At 39.6% G+C, this 21,210-nt stretch overlaps 1 protein-coding gene across 1 annotated transcript in view; it reads right to left on the minus strand.

The window, feature by feature from the left end:
* The window catches only part of LOXHD1 (lipoxygenase homology PLAT domains 1), a 666,378-nt gene that overhangs the window by 285,846 nt on the left and 359,322 nt on the right, over positions 1 to 21,210 (minus strand). Inside the window, exons 15-17 of the mRNA XM_053701077.1 lie at positions 13,623 to 13,758; positions 1,648 to 1,808; positions 243 to 329 (exon numbers count right to left, since the gene is read on the minus strand). Of these exons, the coding sequence (XP_053557052.1) occupies positions 243 to 329; positions 1,648 to 1,808; positions 13,623 to 13,758 (384 nt within the window). The remainder of the gene's footprint in view (positions 1 to 242; positions 330 to 1,647; positions 1,809 to 13,622; positions 13,759 to 21,210) is intronic.

A 21,210-nucleotide genomic window follows, 5' to 3' on the forward strand; every position in this document is an offset into this window, starting at 1 on the left:
ATGTGGGTATTGATAAAATAAAAACAAAATAATTGTAATTTGTTCTGAGTATAAGGATGAATGTGGGGTTAAAGGAAGGAAGTTAAGGGACATGAAACACAACTTTTTTCTTTTATAATTTTAACAGTGTTTAAACTGAAGGAACAGCAATGCACTACTGGGAGATAGCTGCACATATCAATAAGTCAATGAAAAGAGGCATTTACAGTCAGGAACATCTAAATATGAACGTAAAGACTCACCTTGTTTAAATGCCAGCCAGCAAACGCATTTCGCTTTTCATGCCAAACCCTGAGCTTGTACAGAACGCCCAGGTCAGGAAGTTCAATCTACAGAAAGAAAAGTCAAACTGATACATATATAACATATGGGCAAACATACACCATGCAAAAAGGATGAGATTGTTGATAATATTATGAAGATAATCTCATTACATGGTTTGTGGGGTGGTTCATTAATGCTTTTCTAAAGAGAAATGAACATAACTGTTTATGAGACATATAAGTCAAAATTTAAATTTCACAGCTTTGTCTTTGTATCCTTTGTTTAAAACCTAGCTTCTTTCCATGAGAGCATTCTGAAGTATATAGTTTTATGTACCTTGAGAGCACTATGGCAGCAGTGTGTGTAATAATGATTACAACAATGTTATGCATATAGTGGAACCATTTTAGGCCTTTCCTATTTGTAATTAAGGCACCACAAGTGTTGAACGTTTCTAAACCAGATTCTTCAAGCAAGGCTGAAGCCAACTTTTTTTGATATGAACAAGAGAAAATGCATTCTTCAATCAAAAGTGAAGACTTCTATACAGGACCCAGGTAGGTAACCACATTGGAGTTTGGATCCCTTTAGATTCATTGAGTGATGGATCCTTGAATTGAGTGATCATAAAAAGGGGTTTTAAGCAGGGGAGAATTAGGGTGTAAAAATCATATATTTTGAGGGATTTTCGGTGGAGTTTCCCATGGGTGGGCTAGGTAATTGGGTTGGCTACATGAATGCTTTCTTGGGTGGGTGTTTTGTGCTAAGAAGGTAAACTGTGGTTAAATTTGGTGTCAAAAGGGTGTGTGTTGTATTTTTGCATGAAACTCAAAAGTGTCATTTTAGTTATTACACATGGGTGATACAGATGGCTATGGCACCTAATGGTATAACATCCATGTATTGCAGTGATGTGAACAGTGTGATGTAATGAGAGTCAATAGCAAGGGTAAAGGAACTATGTTGTCTTAAGCATTAGTAAGGTGTAGTTCCCTGCACTTCAGAATCATTTTATGCCGACATTTGTACCACATTTAAATCATGATTGCCCCAAATCGTTCTTATCCATAGATGCTAATTTTCTGTTAATCATCAGAAGATGATCAGCAGATGTATAAACAGTTTTATTTTGTCGAAAATGCGTGCTTTACTACTGGTACGAATACAAAAAGTGTTCAAATTTCAGGAACTTTGTAATACTTCATTAGTTTGTTTAGTAATTAAAGAAATTTGGGAGAAAACATTTCAAATGTGGTATTCCTTTTGCAAACAAATTGAAATGAAATCTCATCATTAGCAGTGCCTGAATATGGTGAACTTTAAATGTTTCTTGAGTACTTGATGAGGACTTGATCAAATGATACCAGAAGGAAGACAACTTACCATAAATTTATCAATCTGTCCTGTCTCAAAGTTATCAGAGTTATTGTCTAATTTCATTTCATCTGATTTTCCTTTCTCTCCATAAATCTGAAGAAGGATATTAGCGTCGGTTCCAGCATTTTTAACATCACTAGTCCAAATCCACAAAGACCATGGGAGTTCTGTAGAAAAATATTATAAACAATTTTAACTTTTGTTTGCATCTACACTGATCAGTATTCACACAATACTATAGGTGTGGTATTAGGTTAAAGCTACCTCTTGTACAACCGTAGACTAATAACACCTGTGTAGTCATAACTTAGGGTATGTGTGCTGAATTCATAGACATATAATAATAATAAAATGTGTGTATGTTTTACATTTGTTTTACACATTAGGTAATACTTGTTGTAAAGCGCATTTTTACCCATTACACCTAGTATAGGAAGCTGAAAACGAATCAATGAAAGGGCTATTATAGTTATAGCATGTCATTTTAAGACTATCAACCCTCAACTACTGTGTGTTTAGCACCGCAAAAGGGGTTAAACACACAGTAGAAATACCAGTCTGGACTCACAGAGCACTGACCCAGAGCAAAAAACATTTCTGATCCGATCAGCAGTACTAGTTATACATCTGAGTTGTGCAACAGTATTAATACTGTACATCGTATGACAAGTCAAAACTTGTTAATGGGCTCAATGTATACAGATACATTTATAGCATTTCTGGGCTTCCATTGACTTCAAAGAGAGCTAAAAACAACACCCAACTGCCATTATTTACCTAGTGCAAAACAAAAATGTAACATCTTTTTGAAGTGTTACTCTTTTTGCCAGCCATTATAATGACTATTGGCCAGCTGAAAATTATTAACAACCGCAATACAAACTAGCTTGTGTGTTTGACCCGTGCAATAGGGTTAAACACATAGGTAAATTCCTGCTTGTGGTCTTTTAGATGGCCTATTATAACAACCTAGAGAACCCCTCCTTAAAAAGATCGTTTTTTGTTTTTAATTTTGTGCTTACACTTAATCCCCCAAGACACACACTGAAAGAGCAGGCAATTGCCATTCAAATGGTGGGTCTAAGGTTTTGGTTTTTTTTTTACTTCCTGCTCTTCCAGGATTCCAGTTTACCCTGGAGATCCCAAACTATTTGGCTACCTTGTAACTGGCCTTAAGTACATGGGGGGTGTAATCAGGTCCGAAAGTGTTTCCAACAGGAGGATGACACATAGTCATTGCCCACACTGAAGGCATTGCACAAATGATGACCATGTGTCATTATTCACACTTAAGCTTAAAATGAAGGGAAAACATATAGTAATAGATAGTTTTACTGCTACAAGCCAGCAGCAGAACCAAAAAAGACAAGGACATTGGTGGATTACTATGGAATTTTGTAAGACTATCACCTAGATTACAAGTTTTGCGTTAGAGGCTGTGCAGTGCTAACGAGCAGTTTATGCTCACCGCTCACTTACAGACAGCGCTGGTATTACGAGTTTTTACAAACCAGACAAGAAGTGAGCGTTGAGCAAAATTTTGCTCATTACCGCACTCCAATACCAGCGGTGTTTACGTTAGCGGTGAGCTGGTGTAACGTGCTCATGCACAATTTCCCAATAGGAATCAACGGGGAGAGCCGAATGAAAAAAAGTCCAACACCTGCAAAAAAGCAGCATAAAACTCCTTAATGCAGCCCCATTGATTCCTATGGGGAAAGAAAATTTATGTCTACACCTAACACCCTAACATGAACCCGAGTCTAAACACCCCTAATCTTACACTTATTAACCCCTAATCTGCCGCCCCCAACATCGCCAAAACCTACATTATATTATTAACCCCTAATCTGCCGCTTCGGACACCGCCGCCACCTACATTATACTTATGAACCCCTAATCTGCTGCCCCCAACATTGTCGACACCTAAATTATACTTATTAACCCCTAATCTGCCTTCCCCAATGTCGCTGCAACCTACCTACACTTCTTAACCACAAATCTGCCGCCCCCAACGTCGCCGCCACTATAATAAACATATTAAACCCCTAAACCTCTGCACTCCTGCATCACAAACATTAGTTAAATATTATTAACCCCTAATCTGCCGTCCCTAACATCGCCGCCACCTACCTACATTTATTAACCCCTAATCTGCCGCCCCCAATGTCGCCGCCACTATTCTAAATTTATTAACCCCTAAACCTAAGTCTAACCCTAACCCCGACTAACTTAAATATAATATAAATAAATCTAAATAAAATTACTATAATTAACTAAATAATTCCTATTTAAAACTAAATACTTACCTATAAAGTAAACCCTAAGATAGCTACAATATAACTAATAGTTACATTGTATCTAGCTTAGGGTTTATTTTTATTTTACAGGCAAGTTTGTATTTATTTTAACTAGGTAGAAAAGTTATTAAATAGTTATTAACTATTTAATAACTACCTAGTTAAAATAAAGACAAATTTACCTGTAAAATAAAACCTAACCTAAGTTACAATAACACCTAACACTACACTATAATTAAATAAATTAACTAAATTAACAACAATTAAATACAATTAAATAAAATTATCTAAAGTACAAAAAAAACCACACACTAAATTACAGAAAATAATAAACAAATTACAAGATTGTTAAACTAATTACACCTAATCTAATCCCCCTAACAAAATAAAAAAGCCCCCCCAAAATAAAAAAGCCCTACCCTACACTAAATTACAAATAGCCCTTAAAAGGGCCTTTTATGGGGCATTGCCCCAAAGTAATCAGCTCTTTTACCTGTAAAAAAAATTAAAAATCCCCCCCCAACATTAAAACCCACCACCCACACAACCAACCCTACTCTAAAACCCACCCAATTCCACCTTAAAAAAACCTAACACTAACCCCTTGAAGATCACCTTACCGGGAGAAGTCTTCATCCAAACCGGGCCGAAGTCCTCAACAAAGCCGGCAGAAGTCTATGTGACAGACCGCCTGGTACCCCAAATGAGTACCTTCGTCAGAACACTTCCCTTGTCCTGGACATCCCTTTATCCAGAGCAATAGATCCTGGTCTCTCCCTTTGACCGCAGTCTAAAGTTATGTAGGGGAACAGAACTGAGACAACACTCAGTTTTCTGAACACAAAAATGAATCATTTATTTGAAGGCAGCACACAGATTTATACACCCTGGCATTCCAGATTTACAGAGCTTCAGATTACATAGTGAATTGGCTAAACAGTAAAGCAAACATATGAACAATACATCAAACCTCTAACAATTGTTTATTCACAGGTAAAAAAGATTAACATATCAAGTTAATTAATTGGGGAAGAAAGTTTACTCAGACAATCTGATGTTGGGCAGTCTAGTTAACATCACACAAAAACACAATCAGTTTACCCAGACAGACTCCTGAGACACAATCAGATCTGAAACGTAAATAAAATACATCTTATTAACTATTAAGTCCTTTATGCCCACTTGGTTTATAGAGTCACAATTGCTCCCACAAGGGGCACTCACACCCTGTACCCATCTTTTATTTATGGATACAGGGTGACATGGACATAAGACAGAGTTATGAAAGTACATGGGGTGTCCAGCATATAAAATTCCACATTTCCATGCAGTCTCTGGGTATCCTTAAGCTCATGTACCTCCAGCCCAAAGAATGTTCCATAACAGGCCCTCAGATCTTGGTGACTCATGTCACATATCTCCCCCTTCGGAAGGAGACTAACACAGGAGGAGACCCCAGACGGGTTGACTTCGAAGTTAGTCCATAGATCCATTCCCCCAAAGCCTGTATCCACACAGTACCCCAAACAAATTGTCCCAAACAGAGCATCACTCACCCGGCCGACCTCTGCCTCTCTCATAGAACCCGCTGCTGGGGAGAAGTGCCAACTGTCCCTTCTCCCTGGAGTCCTTTCAGTCGCTGGAGAGAAGACAGGGTGGCTGGGCTAACTCCAACATGCTGTTGCGGGTCTGGGCCGTATGCCCAGCATCCCTGGAGAATACAGGTGGAGACTGTAGTCCCATCCACTTTTACTGGATAGGAATCTGCCATTGCTTGCAGAGAGAGACCAACATCATTTGGTCCCAATGCCAGCTCCTCCGCTGGGATTGCTGCATGCTCCTCCGGTCCCTCTGCCAGCGTGAGGCTGTCATTCCTGTTTTCTGGGGTGCCAGAAAGGGGTGGGCAGAGGCCAACAACACTCTGCCCTGTTGTCTGCACTTCTGTTAAGTAATTCGCATCTGACACCTCAGAGGAAAAGTCAATTAGATCCACAATCTCTGGGTCCAGCTGGGGAGATAACAGGGTGACTAGGGTCCCCATGCCAGGTGTTTGGGGACCTGGGCCAACTTCCCTGCACTCCACATGGGGAGACCAGTATCTCATCCACACCTCCCGGACCAACATCTGTGGATATGAAGTCTACTAGATCTGCTGCCTCTGAAGAAAGTAAAGGACCACTTTCCAGCAGTTCTAGGTAATCCTCCTCAAGGTACCATTCCTAATAGACAAGCCATGTCAGGTCAGGCTCTATGGCAAGTGCTTCCGATGGCTGTAATAGCTCCTGCCTCCTGCTTTGAATGTCCCAGAATCGATATCCCTCGGGACTGCCAAAGTCAACTTTCTCTTTAAATGCTTCCCATAATAAGCCAGGGCCACCAAAGTCAACACCTTCCGGGGAATAGTGCGTTTCTGCCCTCGACTGCCACCTGTCTGCAAACCAATATAACGCTCTGTACCGATCCTCAAGCTCGACCTCTCTTTGCACCAGACACTTCAGTTCGGCTATCCCCTCACCTGTGAGTTGATCTCTCAGTAAGCAGAGCCACAAGTTCACCTGGTCCAAGAAGCGCTGTTCTGGGGAGGGCAGGACTTTGCCTCTGCAGCCATACCAATTCTCCAGTGCATCTTCCCACATCTCTAGCCGAATTAGGGCTCTCCATTCCAGACACATCTCCTCTGGAACTGGCTCTCCTAAAACAGCAAGGGCGACTTTGACTTTTCGCTAGAAGTCCCATATCGGAACTTCCCATTTAGAGGTATCTGATCCCAGCATCTCAGCTGTCTGAATATTCCGATACCTGGTGATCTGCTTCGGATGGGTTGGCTCCGTAGATTGACAACCTTCTCCGCACTCTGCTGTGGAATTTTTCCTCTGCATCATCTATAATCATCTGGCTGCGATCCTTCACTGGCTGCCATTGGCACATCTTTGTAGTGCTGCTTAGGGACTGATAGCAAGGCAGCACATCCCTCCAACCCAGCTTGTCCTGTGCAGAAACAGGTTCGTCAAGGTGGGTCTGCAATTGCTGTATTCGCCATACAAGCTCCGCTTCCATAGCTACAGGTGACGGTGATGCTCCACCTCTGTCAGCAGGACAAGAAATTAATCCCAGCGCTTGCCACCAAATGTGACGGACCGCCTGGTACCCCAAATGAGTACCTCCGTCAGAACACTTCCCTTGTCCTGGACATCCCTTTATCCAGAGCAATAGCTCCTGGTCTCTCCCTTTGACCGCAGTCTAAAGTTATGTAGGGGAACAGAACTGAGACAACACTCAGTTTTCTGAACACAAAAATGAATCATTTATTTGAAGGCAGCACACTGATTTATACACCCTGGCATTCCAGATTTACAGAGCTTCAGATTACATAGTGAATTGGCTAAACAGTAAAGCAAACATATGAACAATACATCAAACCTCTAACAATTGTCTATTCACAGGTAAAACAGATTAACATATCAAGTTAATTAACTGGGGAAGAAGTTTACTCAGTCAATCTGATGTTGGGCAGTCTAGTTAACATAATCACACAAAAACACAATCAGTTTACCCAGACAGACTCCTGAGACACAATCAGATCTGAAACGTAAATAAAATACATCTTATTAACTATTAAGTCCTTTATGCCCACTTGGTTTATAGAGTCACAACTGCTCCCACAAGGGGCACTCACACCCTGTACCCATCTTGTATTTATGGATACAGGGTGACATGGACATAAGACAGAGTTTTGAAAGTACATGGGGTGTCAAGTATATAAAATTCCACATTTCCATGCAGTCTCTGGGTATCCTTAAGCCCATGTACCTCCAGCCCAAAGAATGTTCCATAACAGGCCCTCAGATCTTGGTGACTCACATCACAGTCTTCATCCAAACCGGGTGAAGTGGTCCTTCAGACGGGCAGAAGTCTTCATCCAGACGGCATCTTCTATCTTCATCCATCCGGCACGGAGCAGGTCCATCTTCAAGACATCCGGCGCGGAGCATCCTCTTCCAACGAAGTCTTCTTACTAAATGACGGTTCCTTTAAGTGACGTCATCCAAGATGGCATCCCTTCAATTCCAATTGGCTGATAGAATTCTATCAGCCAATCGGAATTAAGGTAGAAAAAATCCTATTGGCTGATGCAATCAGCCAATAGAATTGAAGTTCAATCCTATTGGCTGATCCAATCAGCCAATAGGATTGAGCTGGCATTCTATTGGCTGTTCCAATCAGCCAATAGACTGCCAGCTCAATCCTATTGGCTGATTTATTTTAATTGTATTTAATTGTATTTAATTTAGGGAATTAATTTAATTATAGTGTAGTGTTAGGTGTTAGTGTAATTTAGGTTAGGTTTTATTTTACAGGTAAATTTGTCTTTATTTTAACTAGGTAGTTATTAAATAGTTAATAACTATTTAGTAACTAATCTACATAGTTAAAATAAATACAAATTTGCCTGTAAAATAAAAATAAACCCTAAGCTAGCTACAATGTAACTATTAGGTATATTGGCGCTAGCTTAGGGTTTATTTTAAAGGTAAGTATTTAGTTTTAAATAGGAATAATTTAGTTAATGATAGTTATTTTTATTTAGATTTATTTAAATTATATTTAAGATAGGGGTGTTAGGGTTAGACTTAGATTTAGGGGTTAATAACTTTAATATAGTGGCGGCGACATTGGGGGCGGCAGATTAGAGGTTAAAAATTTTATTTTAGTGTTTGCGATGTGGGGGGGGGGGGCTCGGTTTAGGGGTTAATAGGTAGTTTATGGGTGTTAGTGTACTTTTTAGCACTTTAGTTATGAGTTTTATGCTACAGCGCTGTAGTGTAAAACTCTTAACTACTGACTTTAAAATGCGGTACCAGTCTTGACAGGAGAGGGTCTACCGTTCACTTTTTGTCAGACTCTTAATACCGGCGTTATGCAAGTCCCATTGAAAAAAGAGGATACGCAATTTACGTAAGTGGATTTGCAGTATTTCCAAGTCTGGCTAAAAAAAGTGAGCGGTGAGCCTGTACCTTCAAGACTCGTAATACCAGTGGGCGTTAAAAAGCAGCGTTAGGACCGGCCAACGCTGCTTTTTAAGCCTAACGCACAACTCGTAATCTAGCCGTATAACTTCAGAATTTCCTGCCTATAGAAAGTATTTTCCCCCTTTAGAGTAACTATTTAAACCCCATGAATCAATCAACTACATTTTTGTGTCACCTGCACTCATTTGTTAGTTTATTTGTTAAAGGGGCCACACATTTGTGTTTTCTATGTTTACTGAATAGGGAAGTCTATAAGAATTAGCATTGGAATCTTACGTACTATAATTAACTGTTATATTCAATAAGGGAAAATAATAGCTTTTTTCACAAAATATTTTTTTGGAATGAATAAATGTGAAAAAACATCCAACGATGTCTATTTGGCACCAAGAAACAAGAAGGTGAGACATTTTGCCGTAGTTGGAACTCCGGGAAAATAAATGGATAACCTTAAATAAGAAAAAGAGAAAGCGAAATCCAAGATACAGGAGGGGATTTCACAATCTTTCATCAAATATATGAGAACTGCCTGATATTTGCATATCTGCACATGCAGTGTTCTCCCCAGGACATTTTTAGCTGGTGCATTACCCGGCTAATTTACTGAACACCCGGCTAAAATGAAAATTAAACTAAAATTAGCCAGTATTAAAAATGTTAAATTTGTAAATTTGTAATGCACAACTTATCATTAAATACATTTATGTTAAATTATGCAATTCATTTTTGCTTTGTATAGCAGAAATTTATATAATATTAGAAAATATTATACTGCCCCCACCCGGCTACTTCATAATGCCACCCAGCTACTTCATAATGCCATCCGACTACTTCATAATTCCATCCGACTACTTCATAATGCCATCCAGCTACTTTCTAATGCCACCCAGCTACTTCATAATGCCACCCGGCTACTTCATAATTTCACCCGACTACTTCATAATTCCATCCAGCTACTTCATAATTCCATCCAGCTACTTCATAATTCCATCCAGCTACTTCATAATTCCCCGTGGATACTTCATAATGCCATCTAACTACTTCATAATTCCATCCAGCTACTTCATAATTCCATCCAGCTACTTCATAATTCCACCCAGCTACTTCATAATGCCACCAGGCTACTTCATAATGCCATCCGACTACTTCATAAATCCACCTAGCTACTTCATAATTCCATCCGACTACTTCATAATTCCACCCAGCTACTTCATAATTCCACTCTGACTACTTTATAATGCCACCCAGGTACTTCATAATGCCATCCGATTACTTCATAATTCCACCCGGCTACTTCATAATTATACCCCGACTACTTCATAATGCCACCCAGCTACTTGCTAATGCCACACGGCTACTTCATAATGCTACCCGGCTACTTCATAATACCATCTGACCACTTCATAATGCCCCCTGGCTACTTTATAATTCCACCCGGCTACTTCATAATTCCACCCAGCTACTTCATAATTCCACCCGGCTACTTCATAATTCCACCCGGCTACTTCATAATGCCACCCAGCTACTTCATAATTCCACCCGGCTACTTCATAATGATACCCGGCTACTTCATAATGCCATCTGACTACTTCATAATGCCATCCGACTACTTCATAATTCCACCCAGCTACTTCATAATTCCACCCTGACTACTTCATAATGCCACCCAGCTACTTCATAATGCCATCCGATTACTTCATATTTCCACCCGGCTACTTCATAATTCTACCCCGACTACTTCATAATGCCACCCGGCTACTTGCTAATGCCACCCGGCTACTTCATAATGCTACCCAGCTACTTTATAATGCCATCGGACTACTTCATAATGCCACTTGGCTACTTCCTAATGCCACCCAGCTACTTCATAATGCAATCTAACTACTTCATAATGCCACCCGGCTACTTTATAATCCCACCCGGCTACTTTATAATCCCACCCAGATACTTCATAATTCCACCCAGCTACTTCATAATGCCACCTAACTACTTTATAATCTCACCCAGCTACTTCATAATGCCACCCGGCTACTTCATAATGCCACCCGGCTACTTCATAATGCCATCTGACTACTTCATAATGCCATCCGACTACTTCATAATTTCACCCGGCTACTTCATAATTCCACCCTGACTACCTCATAATGCCACCCAGGTACTTCATAATGCCATACGATTACTTCATAATTCCACCAGGCTACTTCATAATTCCACCCGACTACTTCATAATGCCACCAGGCTACTTTCTAATGCCACCCAGCTACTTCCTAATGCCACCCGGCTACTTCATAATGCAACCCGACTACTTCATAATGCAATCTAACTACTTGATAATGCCACCCGGCTACTTCATAATGCCACCGGACTACTTTATAATCCCACCCGGCTACTTCATAATTCCACCCGGCTACTTCATAATTCCACCCTGCTACTTCATAATGCCACCCGACTAGCAAAATTTCCTTTGAAGAACACTGATATGTAATAGAAATCTCTCTATTTGCACATGATATAAAGGATTTTTTTTAATGATTTCCGCATTGGATAGGGCAAGATTTATATAAAATTAGGATAAAAAAAAATATCTGCAGCTTCTTGTTGCCAGTAGGGTTTGCAAGTTGGGCATTCCCACCATATATGAGAAAAAAAAGCTCTTTATTCTCATATAGCACAAACCATTTGTAAAGAAATCTTTGATAGTTACCTATTGTTCCTATACAATACTATTGTGCATGTTATCAGTTACAATGACCAAATCCCGTAATGGGGAATCCACAGGTGCAAGATATGCAGTGCATGTACAGTACAGTACTAGTCATGAATAAGAGCTAGTGAATTGTTTACCAAAAGCAAGAGTAGCCACCAATCACCAGCTGAGTCCCAGAAGTGCATTGTGTTTTACCTATTTGCACGCAGTTTAAGTCAGCCTTCAAAGCAGCAATGCATTACTGGGAGCTAGCAGGTCATGTATGGCTATGCTTATATGCATTTTGGCTCGCTAGATGTGTTCAGCGAGCTCCCTGTAGTGCAAATACTCCCCTAAAGAACATAGACTCAGAGCTTTTCTAATCGTTCTATTACTTGCATATAACTAACCTTCTAGACCTTTCTCTTATTGCACTTTTATTTCCCGTTTAGATTTCAATTCTTTAAAGACAGTCTATTGGAATCAACCACTGAAATACACTCTGGGAATGCTACATTGGATTTTCAAATGTTAAAATTTCCTCTTTAGAAACATTTGAAGGGTAGAACAAGCACTGAGATTAACAGTTGTTCTAGAATGTTAAAAAAAATTAAACGTTCGTCTCTCTCTGTTGCTTATTCTTTAGAGAACATTTTGGCGCTGTCTTAAATATTTACAATGCATAATATCAAAAGCTAAAGATTAATATAGAAAATAAGAAGAAATAAATTAAATTGGGTCTCATTTACATGCTCCATGGGGCTCAGACATTTTATCTTTCCGTGTTTGATAGATACCTAAGGCACATGTGTCTAGTCCTCCATATGCTCAAATGTATCATTAGAGAGCCAACAGATTCCACGGGGCTGATTTACCAATGCCTGGCGGACATGATACGTTGTAGCATATCATGGACATCGTTGAATTTAACATTGCACAAGCCATTCTGGTGAACTGTTTGTGCAATGCCGCCCCCTGCGGATTAATGTCCACAGCCTCAGAGGCAGCGGACTAGTTAAGGAGCACCGTTCTTAAGACCACTGCTTCATAACTGCTGGAAGGTTCGCACGTAAACAGGGGCATCATTCGGCTCTTGATAAATCGGCCCCCAAGCAGATATCAACATAGATGCAGCATACAATGGTAACATTTATAAGAGACAGCATATTAAAGGGTAAAGGGATCCTGCCTATGAGCTGCCAATTGTTGTAGATCATCTTGCATGAAGATGACTAACCGGACAGCTGGCCTAGTAATGGTAAAAGTAGATTAACCATACATATAGTGCAGAATATGAGTATGTATAAAGCACAACTGGGTTAAATGAGGCTTTTGTCATTTAATTAGTTGCCATAGTACAAGCAATAGAAGCATTGATAATTCCCTGGTTGAGAGTTTCGAATTCTATAAATTTGTTCAAAAAGCTCTCTCCCTGTGAGTAATCACTTACCTTAGAAACATATTATTATAAGAGACTTTATTATTATTTGGCATCTTTTTTTTCTGGGGATGTTTTTAACATTAGACTTATCAATTTATCCTACACTAATATTTGTCATTAAAATCACAGGCTGAAACCTTTGTATCACATGATATATACTAATACAATGTATCACTTTGTATATGGTTATATATTATTTTTTTGTTATGATTATTTGTACGCACATTTATATAAAAGTTGAAATATGTCAATTGTTGACTTCCAGCCCAATGTGCTACAGTTTGCTTACAAGTCCCACATAATTCAATTCATCTAAGTTTGTGGTTCTCTCATTGAGAAGGGAGTTGACTGATACTTTCAGGCTTAACGTTCTCCACTGTGAAAAGCACACCTGGGCCAAACAAAAATGCACCCTGGGTCATGACTTTCCAAAGAACAAGCTACCGAGGGGTTCTCCATTCATTGGTTCAGTTTTTTTGGCCCATACGGTGTATATATATAATTCATGGATTCACCATACTTACTTTTCTGCCTTTTTTGACGAAGTGAGACCATTTCATATAGTTCTCTTTCAATTAAACCATCTCCTTCATCTATATCTAGCCATCTACCACATGGAAATGTCTGTTCAATTCCTGTGAATGGACAGTAAACTACCACCTGTAGAACAGAATTTAAAGAGATGACATTATATATGGTATAACAAAAAAGCACAGAAATTGAATAATACAACATAATGATCAACACATTTATTTTGTTCCCAATGATTCATGTTACCTGCTGGAGAATATTACATAGCTATATAAAGACAAAACGGCCTTCTTTAAGAGTGTAAACAAAATCTATTACTTTATTTATCAAAGCATAAAATTAGAGAAACAAATGGGCATATTACATAGATCATTCTAAATTTAGCCACCAGCAAGCACTACCCAGGGTGCTTATCCAAAAATGGGCAGGCTCCTAAGCTTACATTCCTGATTTTTGAAATAAAGATACAAAGAGAACGAAGAATAATTGATAATAGGAGTAAATTAGAAAGTTTATTAAAATTGCATGCTCTATCTGAATTAGAAAAGAAAAAAATGTGGGTTTAATATCCATTTAAAGTAACATTATGAAATACTTGATAACTGCAATGATTCTCCTGGGTCAGTCCAGGTGTTTGGCCTCCTGTTCTATGGTATAAGTTCTCTGGGAGCTTGTGCAGTATTGTAAATATCTACTTTGATACGTTGACTTGGCATAGATGTCCACAAACTGTAGAAATCAGACGTTAGGGTTTGTTGGTCTAATGTATATTTTTACTTCCTTATTGTGGCATCCAAGTCTCCTCCACTTAACATTAGAACAGTAGAATTAATAGAACAATATAACAGATTTGGTAAACTGTCATATGTGAATCACCCGCAGTTTGCAGATTAGAGTGAATAATAGGATATATAGGGGCCAAAATACCATTGTGCGAGCGGACATGACCGATATTGTGGATCATGTCCACTGCACATCGATAAATGCCGACAGCATACGCCCCCTGCAGATTCGCAGCCAATCAGCCACTAGCAGGGGATGTCAATCAACCCAATCGTATTGGATCGGGTTGATTTTTGTCCGACGCTTCAGAGCAGGCAGACAGGTTAAGGAGCAGCGGCCTTTAGACCGCTGCTTCATAACTTGTGCTAGCCAGAAACACTGGGCATCAAGCTCCATACGGAGCTTGATAAATATGCCCCTTAATATTTTGTGCGTACTGTGTGCTTTGGGTTTTTATGGCAGAATTATGAAAAAGTGGGCATGGGCAAGACTACCATTAACTGCGTGCTAGAGTGTTCTTCTGCAAAGTGTCTGGCATTATTTATCAAATGTTGTCAACTAACTTATGTGTAGGTTTTCTCTTCCATTAAACCCTTAATGCCGTTAGGATGTTCCATGTTGTCTTTGATTTACTTTAATGACGTTATGATGACATGGAACGTCCTAACCAATCTGGCGTCCTGCAGCTTTCAGAATGGAAACTCCGGGAGTGTGTGCCTAGCATTGTAGGCAGTCCCTCATGATCCGATCCTACCCTTGAAATCACATGATTACATCGAAGATTGTGTGATTTCATTTTTAAAGCAAGTGTTTACACTTGGCCATGGCATGAAGGGGTTCAGATAGGGCATGTAATTTTAAACGACTTTCAAATATACAGTTATCATCAAATTTGCTTTGTTCTCTTGGTATTCTTTGTTTAAAGCTAAACCTAGGTAGGCTCATATGCTAATGTCTAAGCCCTTGAAGGCCGCCTCTTATCTCAGGGCATTTTGACAGTTTTCACAGCTAGACATCACTACTTCATGTGTGCCTTATAAATAACATTGTGCTCACGTCAGTGGAGTTACCTAGGAGTCAGCACTGATTGGCTAAAATCCAAGTCTGCCAAAAGAACTGAGATAAGGGGGCAGAGGCATAGATACAAGGTAATCACAGAGGTAAAAAGTGTATTAATAAAACTGTGTTGGTTATGCAAAACTGGGGAAAGGTAATAAAGGGATTATATATCGTTTTAAATAGGGTTGCACCGATACCGATACTAGTATTGGTATCGGTGCCGATACCAAGTATTTCCATGAGTACTTGTACTTGTGCAAATGCACCGATACTTAAACCGATGCCTCCAATTCCTACCCATATGTCATCTTGTGGCATTTTTCAAACTGCATGTTCCCATTTCCTTTTAAGCTGGAATGGAGACTTAACTAAAAATTGTTCTGCCAATACAAATTGCTGTTATTTGTATTATTGTACATCAGAGCAGTCATTCAGACAAACCCCTGAAGTACTGGGCAGTTAAAATAAACAGATTTAATGGCCAAAAAATATCTTTCTAACCCATGCAGTAGAGTGAAAAGTGAAAGACTGTTCAGCTTAGCGTCAAACATCCTTGCTGTTAGCAGAAACAGACTTATAGCTGAACATGCAGAGATGCTTCTGTTCCTTAATAAGAACTTTCCACTAACTTTTGAAAAAATATTCTAATTGCTAGATTGCCTGTTATACTGCTAGTTCTCATCTTGCACAATTATGCTCAAAACATACTGTACTCTGAGGAACATCCTTAGCCAGGGCTGGAATGGGAATAAAAAGCAGCCCTGGAAAAATATGAAGACCAGCCCTATTTTCTGTTGAGTCAGTAGAATGCAAATGCCCCATTTTTCTCAGAGGATTACTGGGATACTCCTTCCTCAATATTATTTTCAGAATTAAATTATATTACTTTGTATTAAAGGGACAGTCTACACCAGAATTTTTATTGTTTTAAAAGATAGATAATCCCTTTATTACACATTTCCCAGTTTTGCATAATTAACACATTTATAATAATATACTTTTAACCTCTGTGATTATCTTGTATCTAAGCCTCTGCAAACTGCCCCTTTTTTTCAGTTCTATTGACAGACTTGCAGTCTAGCCAATCAGTGCCTGCTCCCAGATAACTTCTTGTGCACAAGCACAGTGTTATCTATATGAAATACGTGAACTAACACCCTCTAGTGGTCAAAAACTGTTAAAATGCAATCTGAAAGAGGTTGGCTTCAAGGTCTAAGAAATTAGCATATGAACCTCCTAGGTTAAGCTTTCAACTAAGAATACCAAGAGAACAAAGCAAAATTGGTGATAAAAGTAAATTGGAAAATTGTTTGAAATTAAATGCTCTATCTGAATCATGAAAGTTTATTTTGGCCTAGACTGTCCCTTTAAGTACAAATGTTAGATTGATGAGTTATATAGGCACCCTACAACCCAATTGCATCCCGTAATCCCCCCTTTAAATTGTAGCTTTCCAGCCCTAGCTGCTGCAGCTGTTATGTATTGTTGTTATTATTAACATGTTATTGTAATATTATTTATAATTTATAAACATGTTCTGTAAAATTTGTGACCACAAGCACATAAAACTGTTATTATTTCAAAATGTCTTTTGAGATACAGTTCACAATTATAAAGAAGTGATCTTAAATCATTACTCTGTAATGTGCTAGGTAAACTGTCATGACATAAAAAAGTATTGGTAATTGGTATCGGTGAGTATTTGAAAAAAAGTATCGGTTCTTGTACTCGGTCTTGCTAAGATATAAACCCAACAGCAGGAAGACAGCAATTATTTATAACAAAAAATTATCTTGTACTGGAAGAACAAATATTTTGGAAAAAAATATATAAATACAAATACAAACTAAGAAATCATATGGAAATAGCTTTATTGGATTTATCTAAAGAAAATGTCTAATTGCTCTCAGTGGGATACATTGTGTGTTGATAAAAAAAGGTGTTATTTGTTTTCTACTATTAAATTGTGCTGATCTAATTTTAGAACTGTGGAAAATGAGATACACAATTAATGATAGAGACAGTACAAGGTCAGCCCAAGGGTGAATGTAATGAGCACAAAAAGAAGCAAAGTGGGAGGCAGTCTCAGAACTTCTAATGTGCATCACATTCCAAAGCAGATAATGACATTACACACTTGTGAATAGGAGAGCTGTGTAATCAGTGGCTGCTGTGGTTAATTACTGTCATGAAAGAGCTTTCCATTTCTTTTATAGAAGGTTACAAGTGTTTCTCAATTACAGCTATTGCATGTATTTGTTTTACTGTACCTAAAAAAAAAAAAAAAAAATTATTATTAAACTTTAAAAACGGGATATTCCTGTCCTAAGTATAAAACTGCATTTTAGTTTTTATGCTTGTAGAGGTGAGGTTCTGTCCAACAGTAGAAGCGTGGATGTTGTCCTTATCAGCCAATGAGAAATGAATCCCTGCTATTCACAAACACACATTTCCTGTTTCAATATTATCATTATCATCATTCACTAATAAAGAACTAACGTATTACGCAGTGCTGTGACATTTGGTATGAAATTGCAGAATACAGTACAGTACTGTTCAGATAAAGTGTACAATTTGAAAATTGGGCGGCTCATCGCTGGAGGAGACGAGAGGAGGGCGGGAAGGAGGGCGGGAAGGGGGGCGGGAACGGGTGGGACCGCTACACTACAGCATGGCAGTGAGTGGGGAGGAGGGGGATCCTATGTGGGATCCATGTCTGGAAAGGGATCTGCGAGGGGGATATGGTAATGAGGGGTGCAGCTACACTACAGGAAAAACAAAATTTATGCTTACCTGATACATTTCTTTCTTTCTTGACACAGTGAGTCTATGGAATCAGCAATTACTGTTGGGAATATCACTCCTGGCTAGCAGGAGGAGGCAAAGAGGACAACAGCAAAGATGTTAAAGTGAAAGTAAATCGATAGCCGTTTTTACCTTGTACAGCAGCCCACGTTTTCACCTCTTAGCCAATAGTCGTGCGGTAAATCCGGCTTGGCGCCCCTTGGGAGCCGGATTTATCGCACGGCTATTGGCTAAGAGGTGAAAATGTCACCTCTTAGCCAAATTTTTTTTTTTGCTGTGGGTTGCTGTACAAGGTAAAAACAGCGATCGATTAAATCAAATAAAGGAGCTTTCTACATGAAGTACCTTATACTTCATGAATGAAAGTCCCCTTTATTTGTTTAAATAGTCAATCCTAGCATTTGTAAAACGCTAGGATTTACTTTCACTTTAAGTATCACTTCCCTTCCCACAACCCCCAGTCATTCGACCGAAGGAAAAGGAGAGAAAGGAAATAACACAAGGTGCAGAGGTGCCTGAGGCTTAGATAAAAAAAATAAGGACGGGCCGTGGACTCACTGTGTCAATAAATAAATACATTTATCAGGTAAGCTTACATTTTGTTTTCTTTCTTAAGTGAGTCCATGGAATCAGCAATTACTGTTGGGAATCAATACCCAAGCTAGAGGACACAGATGATTAGGGAGGGACAAGACAGGTAACCTAAACAGAAGGCACCACTGCTTGAAGATCCTTTCTCCCAAAAGAACCACAGCCGAGGAAAAAGTATAAAAATTTATAGAATTTAGAAAAAGTGTGCAAAACAGAGCAAGTCGCAGCCTTGCAAATCTCTTCCACAGAGGCATCATTCTTGAAGGCCCAAGAAGAAGAAACAGCCCTAGTGGAGTGAGCTGTAATTCTCTCAGGAGGCTGCTGTCCAGCAGTCTCATACACCAAACGAATAATACTTCTTAAACAGAGATTGAGAAGTGGCAGTAGCTTTCTGTCCTTTTCGTTTCCCAGAAAAGCAAACAAACAGTGAAGAAGACTGACAAAAATCCTTAGTCGTCTGCAAAATAGAATTTAAGAGCCCGCACAACATCTAAGTTGTGCAACAAATGTTCCTTATGAGAAGAAGGATCAGGACAGAGAGAAGGAACAACAATTTCCTGATTAATATTTCTGTCCGAAACAAACTTAGGAAGAAAACCAAATTTGGTACGAAACCGCCTTATCTGCATGAAATATGAGATAAGGAGAATCACACTGCAAACTGAGAGTTCAGAAACCCTCCAAGCAGAAGAAATAGCAGTAAGAAACAAAACCTTCCAAGATAAAAACTTAATATCTATGGAATGCATAGGCTAAAACGGAGTCTGTTGCAAAACTTTAAGAACAAGGTTAAGACTCCAAGATGGAGCAACAGATATAAACACAGATATAAACACAGGCCTGATTCTAACCAGGGCCTGACAAAAGGATTGTACATCTGGCATGTACGCTAGACGCTTGTGTAACAAAATAGATAGAGCAGAAATCTGACCCTTGGAGGTACCGACAGACAACCCCTTCTCCAGGCCTTCCTGGAGAAAAGATAAGATTCCTGGGATCCTGACCCTACTCCAAGAGAATCTGTTAGACTCACCCCAATAAAGAAATTTATGCCATATATTATGGAAAATCTTTCTAGTGACAGGCTTACAAGCCTGAATCATGGTCTCAATGACCGATTCAGAAAATCCACGCTTAGCGAAAATCAAGCGTTCAATCGCCAAGCAGTCAGCTTCAGAAAAACAAGATTTGGATGAAGAAAGGGCCCCTGAAGTAGAAGGTCCTTTCTCAGAGGAAGTCTCCACGGAGGTAGAGATGACATTTCTACTAGATCTGCATACCAGATCCTGCGAGGCCACGCAGGAGCTATTAGAATCACCAATGCTCTCTCTTGCTTGATCCGAGCGATGACTCGTGGAAGGAGAGCAAACGGAGGAAAGAGATATGCCAACCTGAAGTTCCAAGGAACTGCCAGAGCATCTATCAGAAAGGCCTGAGGATCTCTCAACCTTAAACCATACTTTGGGAGCTTGGTGTTCTGACAAGATGCCATCAGATCCAATTCCGGTAACCCCCATTTGATTGTTAACCTGGAGAACACTTCCGGATGGAAAGTCTATCTGCTCAGAAAATCCGTTTCCCAGAAGTCCACTCCTGGAATGTGGATTGCAGATAGACAACAATTGTGAGCTTTTGCCCACTGAACAATCCAAGACACCTCCTACATGGCTAAGGAACTCAGAGTTCCTCCCTGGTGGTTGATGAAAACCATTGAGGTGATATTGTCCGACTGGAATAGAATCAGGAGCTTTAGCTGACCACAAGCTCTCTAAATTCCAATGGCAGCCAAATAAGCCACAACACAAAGGACCAGCACCTGTGGGTGGATTCAAACTTTTGACCTTTGGTTTCCTAGCTAGGTGTGCTAACCACTAAGCTATACCAGAGGGACCCCAGCTAAGGACAACTGAGGTCAAGCCATCAGAGCATTGTAAATCGCTCCCAACTTCAAGATGTTAAAGAGGAGAGCAGACACTTCCAAGTCCATAATCCCTGCCCTTAAACAAGACCCGGACTGATTCCCAGCCCAGCAGGTTGATGTCCATGGGCACAACACCCAGGGATGTCTCTAGAAACACGCGCCCTGAGACAGCTACTCCTGAGAAACCACTACGGGATAGAGACTCTTGTCAACTGACCTAGATCTATTCTCTGAGACTTTGGAAAATAGCAAAGGGAATGATGTCCAAAAAAAACATCAGACCAATTCCCTTCATACATTGAGTCACTGAAAAGTGAAGGAAAAAAACAACTGCAGCTGGATCCAGACTCTCAAACTTCTGGTTGCCAAAAGGCTAAACTATTTACCGGACCACAAGAGCTTGCTGTTGGCCGGACAGTAGA

Source organism: Bombina bombina, chromosome 2 (genome assembly GCF_027579735.1).
Source record: "Bombina bombina isolate aBomBom1 chromosome 2, aBomBom1.pri, whole genome shotgun sequence".
Taxonomy (NCBI): Eukaryota; Metazoa; Chordata; class Amphibia; order Anura; family Bombinatoridae; genus Bombina; species Bombina bombina.